The 6,476-nt window shown below is 38.2% G+C and overlaps 1 protein-coding gene across 1 annotated transcript in view; it reads right to left on the bottom strand.

The window, feature by feature from the left end:
* Window positions 1-890: 890 nt before the first annotated feature.
* Window positions 891-6,476, bottom strand: part of LOC128985885 (cilia- and flagella-associated protein 70-like) — a 41,913-nt gene continuing 36,327 nt past the window's right edge. Inside the window, exons 19-20 of the mRNA XM_054405849.1 lie at window positions 6,239-6,388; window positions 891-1,024 (exon numbers count right to left, since the gene is read on the bottom strand). Of these exons, the coding sequence (XP_054261824.1) occupies window positions 950-1,024; window positions 6,239-6,388 (225 nt within the window). The 3' untranslated portion in view covers window positions 891-949. The remainder of the gene's footprint in view (window positions 1,025-6,238; window positions 6,389-6,476) is intronic.

Here is a 6,476-nt window from a genome sequence, read left to right as displayed (position 1 = left end):
TGGTCCGATCATGCTGGATCGCGAACTCGTTCGAATAAACGTAGGTTTACACGTTTGTACCAAATTTCATCAAAATTGGATCATTTTTGCTCGAGTTATCGTGCTAACGGACACATATATATATATAAATATATATATATATATATGAATTTGAACGGATGGTGTTTTTGGCCTCTAGGGACCTCAAAACAAAAAAAAATCGGTCCCGCGTCCAGGTCTTACCATGAGTACTACGGTAATAGCTTATTCCCTATATGGGAAATTCGCTAAAAAAAGATATACAGAATATAAAAGCTTAAAGAGGCTTGTTGTATTGGTGAAGAAGGATAAGTTAGAAAGAACCGGAAAATGGGATCTGGGCTATGATAATTATATATGACATTTAAATAGTTACTTTGTTCATAAGATGTTCTTTATCACAATTTATATAGTAAGCGTGTGTAAATGTAAACTATTAGTCAACCAACACCATTATAATATAATAATATATTATACAATACAATAATATAGTATACCATTATATGTACTATATACCACTTCCTTTGATGCCTTGTATGTTTCTATGAATTAGTTAAATACTCTATTGCCTGTTAACAACTAATTACATAGTATACACAGTATATAAATTTAGTACCCATAGGATATGTAATGTTGTACCAACAGACAAATAGAATTAAATATAGACCGTCAGCAGTGCTGCGGTTAGCATAAGTTCTGGCGTCCATCGCTGTGAGCACCGTGTAGTTGCATAACCATACTAAAAAAAACTTTCTGAGCTATTCGGTAAAATAATCAATTTATAATTTATAACAGTTTTTTTAGTTTAGCAAAATATACAACTACAGTTGTAAACTTTATTTCTTTGATAGCTTAAAATTTACCGTAGCACATTCAAAGATATACAGCTTGCAGCAGTAATAGGCGTTTCTTCGGTTGTTGTGATGATTATTTAGTTTCCCAATGGTTGAACCAACTTGACCAAACTGTCAATCCGCTCTAGCAGAACTTTATCATCAAATCCGTACTGCAACAATAATTAATCACAATTAACGATTGAATGAAACAATAAAGCATTCCATCTTTGATTCACCATTCCAAAGCTATTAAAATGTTTGCTGACAAGTAAATAATTAGACTACCAGGTAAATTATGAACCCGAATTTGATTTTGTTGCTACAGAGTATAAAATCAACATTAGTTTTTTTTTTTTTAACTAAATGTTGATGGTACAAATTTGTACCATGTTTAAAGCAGTATGGTTGTGGTAATGAGTAAATTACTTTTCAATGTCATATTAGAAATGAAGCAAGTAACCATTTAGTTAATGGTAATTGATTTGGGGGGAGCACTTATACCCAGACAGCACACTTTATCCCAGGGACATCCCATAGTAGTCCCATATGTCCTGAGAATGTCTCGGGATATGTGCGCTATCCTCAGGATATCCCGCAAAATCCCGGGACGAGTACGAAATCCACAGGATATCCTACAATATACCGTAATGTCCCGGGATTTGTAAGTTAACCTCAGGATATCCTGTAAAGTCCCGGGATATGTACGAATGCCATAGGATATCCCAGAATGTCCCATGACATCCCGGGACATGTACAAAATCCACTGGATATCCTGTAATGTCCCGTAATGTCCCGGTAACAAACTGAAGAAAAAAATACTACCACTGATGAAATGTACAGTATATCTAAATTTAAATGTTCAACAAGGCCAATATATAATCATTTGTTTTTTTCACTAGAGCTTTCAGAAACTTGGTTTCCATCTTCAGGCTGTGTTTACAAAAAGTACAAAAAGTAAATATTTACTTAATAAATTAATTTTAAACAAAGTTAAAACAGATAATTTAAAGGATATTGGAAAAATAAAAAAATAATATTAGAAAAATTAATCTTTTGAATTTTGGATATGTTACAGTGTTGTTCTTGATGTAATTATTTTCAGTAATTCCGAATTTATAATTGGGCCGTCTTCATTATTTAACAAATAATTTTGGTCTGTTTTTTTTTCTTTCTAAAAATAAGATTCCCACGCATTAAGATGTTGAAGTTTTATAATTTATTTTAAAAGTTTAAGGTCTCCCAGATTGAAAATATAACGACTTAAACAGACTGCCCAACCCTTATAAATCTGGGGATTGGGTAATGTTTAAGGAACACCACATCAGTAGGGCCGCCAATGCAATCAATAGTAAGCTTTTACCAGTCTGGTCCAAACCTTGTGTAATAGAGTCCTTTTCATCACCAGTGACAGCACGATTACTAAATCCCACAACAGGTAAATTTATCAGAAACGCACATGTCTCACAACTAAAAAGGTTTTTCCAGCCAAGTTTTTAGAAGCTTTCCAATTACCCAGACCAGGAATGCAGCAACATTGTGATATTAGGCTAAGTCTTCTACCCTCTGTCTCTTAAACCGCCAGCGCATGGGGGACTAGTGAGTCTCAGGGTATCCTTCCCTCGGATGGGCTGCCCTACACGTCCCTTCCCCGTGCGTTGTCGGCCAATTCCCCCCTCCCCTTTTTCGTCTCCTTCACCCCTGCTGAGTTGTTTTAACCTTTTTTTATGTAAGAATCACTTCCCTGCGGGTGTGTACATTTTATGTTTTGTTTTTTTATTTTTACCCCGCATGAAAGGGCTCAGTAGTGGCACCTTCTGTGGCGACCTTGATATCAGTCGAGTGAAGGAAGACAATCTCTTGCTCTTTTTCTTTCATACCCTCCTCCACCTTTTCTTTTCCCTTTAGCTTAATTAGTCACTAGTGGTAGCAGTAGTTAGGTCTTAGGGAAACTAGTATAGTTAAGCAGCAAAAGAAATTAAATTTGGTTTTCTTCAATACAAAAATCAAGAAATCGTTATCTACCAAACGGAAGTCGCAGCACGGTTCTCAATAGATTCCGCGGTTTTCCATCGTGGCAAGCGACGGCAATCTTTTTTTCTCGTTCTAAAATCGCATGCGTTGATAAGAAGAAAAAAAAAAAAAAAAAAAAAAAATGTTTTGTATCCTTCTCACCTTCCAAACCTAAACACACTTACAAAACCACAAAAGCTCTCGCGACCCTCACCAGTCTGACCTTGGTTCACCACGCCACTGTGAGTCTTAAACTCTCGGTTTCCCAAACAGATTCAGACCAACCCTGTCAGTGATCGGACCACCGCCTTGCCCACTGACCCTTCACACCTTCACTTGAACGACAGTCTCCCTTTCAACCTTTTCTCTTTACACCAATCAAAGCACAATACTACGGTAATACGCCCCAATTCAGTAAAAACTGAGTCTTAACATCTGCACAATCAAAGAAAAAAAAAAAAAAGAAAAAAAAGAAAAAAAACATAAGAATAAGACAACAAATAATAAGAAGAAAGCTTATAATGAAAATAAAAACTTATATGCATCATCAAAGCACTTCAGCACGAACTTCATCATCATGATAGTGGGCTACAACACTACCCGAGAAACAAACGAGTCGTCTGTGGCTACTCAACTCCCTAGCGGTCGGAACCTGAATTAACACCATGGTCTACAATTGGTCTCTGACAGCACAACTCACTATTGGTCAGCTCCTGTGCGGACCCCTGAGATCAGCGAGTTGGAAAAACGTCTTGGTCTCTGCAATTGTGGCTCTGCCAAATCTCAACACACTTCATCAGTACCTAAGCCAAGTGTCATCTCGCCATACTTCATCAGACGATCTGCACATCATCCTCGGCTCATCGCCAAGACTGCTAGGGCCACTTCTCACTCTTCCCGCCAGACACACCGAACTCGCCCGTGTTGCTCCACTAACCTTGATCCCCAAAGCATTATAAAAATAAAATAATAAAAAAAAAAAAAAAAAAAAAAACTCTTTGTGCGTGCAGATGTCCCCTTTTTTTCCAACAAAAGAAGAAACCGTCAAGTTTACAGGATAGTATGACTGTCTTTCACCCAATGCCTACCTTTTTCGCAGGGGGGGTGGACTCCCATCCCTGTCGGGTTGGTCAACCAAAATTAGCTTCACACCCCAATGTTTTGCGATGGATGAACCAAGCCGAGCCAGTCTGGTTGGGCGGTTTTAAGCTTCCCTCATTGTTTCTCGGCTTCCTTGGAATCCAAACCGTGTCAAGATATCTAAGGACCCAGAAACGAAGATGAAGGGAGGCGTTTCGACCAAAAAACTCACCTTTCACACAACTTGTCACACCTCCCACTCCATTCACCTACCTCAAAAAAAAAAAAAAAAAAAAAATCTTTTGCGCGAGGGGGGGTGGTTGTGACGCAAGCGCCACAGCTTCATGGCGTAAGGCGCTAGCATGCCGTTCAACCGCTCTTTTTCTTGGACCAATTTTTTCTAAGCTCAGCCGGCTCGTCTCTTCTCTCGCCCCTGTCTGCCCGCTGCCGTGATTTGACGAACTTCGAGTCTTCAAACTTCGTACAGAATGAACAATAATCAAGCTAAGTTAACTTATTAGTTTTAAGTAAAATATTAAAATATGTTAGGCTAGAAGTAAATCTCAGGGGGGGAAGCCACTGGCTTCGCAGGTACGCTGGAAAATGTAGTAAATAACTATCAAGTTTGATTCCGCCTAACGGAATCAAACAATCCTTTTCATGTTTCGAAGCCACATGTTCCAAGAGATTAAATTGCCGGTTAGAGGGGTTGCTTAGTTCATCTACCAGTCACAATTCAACCAATTCTTGCTTCAATCAGGTTTTTCTTATATATATTTATATATTAGTTTGGAAGGTGTCAATCAAAATTAGGGTATTTAAGTGTGTTAGTTAAATAAGTGTAATCAAAGCTGGCTTGGGCTGTCTTCCTGGTCTGGGTAAAAGGTCCAATTCTCTGGGCCCCCATCACACATTTCCAGTAATCCAAAGTAATACTGACAACCAGAATAGTTTAAAACCATATCACAAGATTACCACCACCACAGTCTTGTTAATACTATGGCTAGCAAGGGTTGACTTTACTTTACTGACATATTACTACCACTGAGTTCAGGAAAACTAGAGTTCTATCATAGTTGTGTGAAATGTGAATTTAATTCTAACTTTAAATTAATAAAACAACAAAAAAACTAATTTTAATCATATAACAATCAATTATTACAGTGCTAATCTAATGGTGATTAAATAATCTATATTCAAATACCAGTATCCTCTCCAACTACCAGAAAAACAATTCAACTACTTGAGGCCTAAACAGATTAACAGAATCATATATAGCCTATACTGTAGTATCAAAAATATTTAAGTATTGCGACCATTGCAACTGTCGGCTACTCTTTAACCACTTGAAAACACCCATGATCAACAAGCGCAGATAGCTCAGGAGGTAAGGTAAGAGGCTCACAAGGCGAAGGTACCAGGTTCGAAACCCGTCTGGGCCATAAACTTTTTTCTCGTTTTTTTCTTCAAAATTTGTGTTTATTAACTATTTAATCAATTTACTGAACTTATAATTAAGCTTTTCATACTAAATCTATATTATTTTGTGTTTTTTATGTTCAGGCCCAGACCACACTTTATCCCAGGGACATCCCATAGTAGTCCCATATGTCCTGAGAATGTCCTGAGGACTACCCTGGGATGACCTCGGATGTCCCACGGATATGCGTGTGAGCTTATCCGTAGGACATCCCCGGGCGGGGACATTAGGCATTCCTGTGGATATCCTGTGATATCCCAAGTTGACCATAGGACCACTATGGGATATCTTGCATATCCTGTCGCAATATCCGTGGGATGTCCTGAGGAGAAAGTGTGCTGTCTGGGTAGAGTTAGTATTTTTTTTTATCGATAAAATAATATTACGTTTATTCATAGCATTACCCACCCACCGCCTTCGGGATGGTTTTAGCCTCCCTACACTTCTACTGGTCAATCGCTGCTACTGCAATCAGCTACTTCAAATCTCTGTAACTCTGTGTCATGTTTGTGGTTCGTCCAACAAATCAGCTCTTGTATGGTAGTTGATCCAAATGTAATAAGTAGCCTAAATAGTTCAGGCAGTTGATGGCATGCTGAAAAAGTTCACCAAAACACGTCTTCACCACTAAGAAGACCTCTTTATAAGAAAATTGTACAATACATACCACTGCTTCCTTAGAACAGAGAAATGTAAGGTTTAATGCTTGTTTGTCCCTTCTTCCTTATTTAGCCAAGTGCTAAAAAAAAACTCAATATAAACCAGGAAGGTATAGGTATTGGGTAAAACAGTCAACTACTATACAAACACAAACCTTTAGTGCCTGTAGAATGCACCTGTTAAAGATAGCTGGTCTATCCAACATCAGGTTGATGAGGGCCAAATAACCCCAGACTCTTCCAATCCTGCAGTCGAGCATGTTGGCTTCGTTAAGCGCAAGTTCTGCAGCTTCCATGTCATCATCCTGGTGCAGACAACGCAAACAGGCATAAAACCAATACATTTTAACTTGATACACAACGCATAAAAACCTGTAATAAATTGAACAATAA

The sequence above is a fragment of the Macrosteles quadrilineatus genome, unplaced genomic scaffold (assembly GCF_028750875.1).
Source record: "Macrosteles quadrilineatus isolate MER2022 unplaced genomic scaffold, UCM_ALF_1.0 Scaffold_2__2_contigs__length_208266976, whole genome shotgun sequence".
NCBI classification, from domain to species: Eukaryota; Metazoa; Arthropoda; class Insecta; order Hemiptera; family Cicadellidae; genus Macrosteles; species Macrosteles quadrilineatus.
Note: the sequence above shows the minus strand (reverse complement) of the source record. Positions and strands in the feature narration are given on the sequence as shown.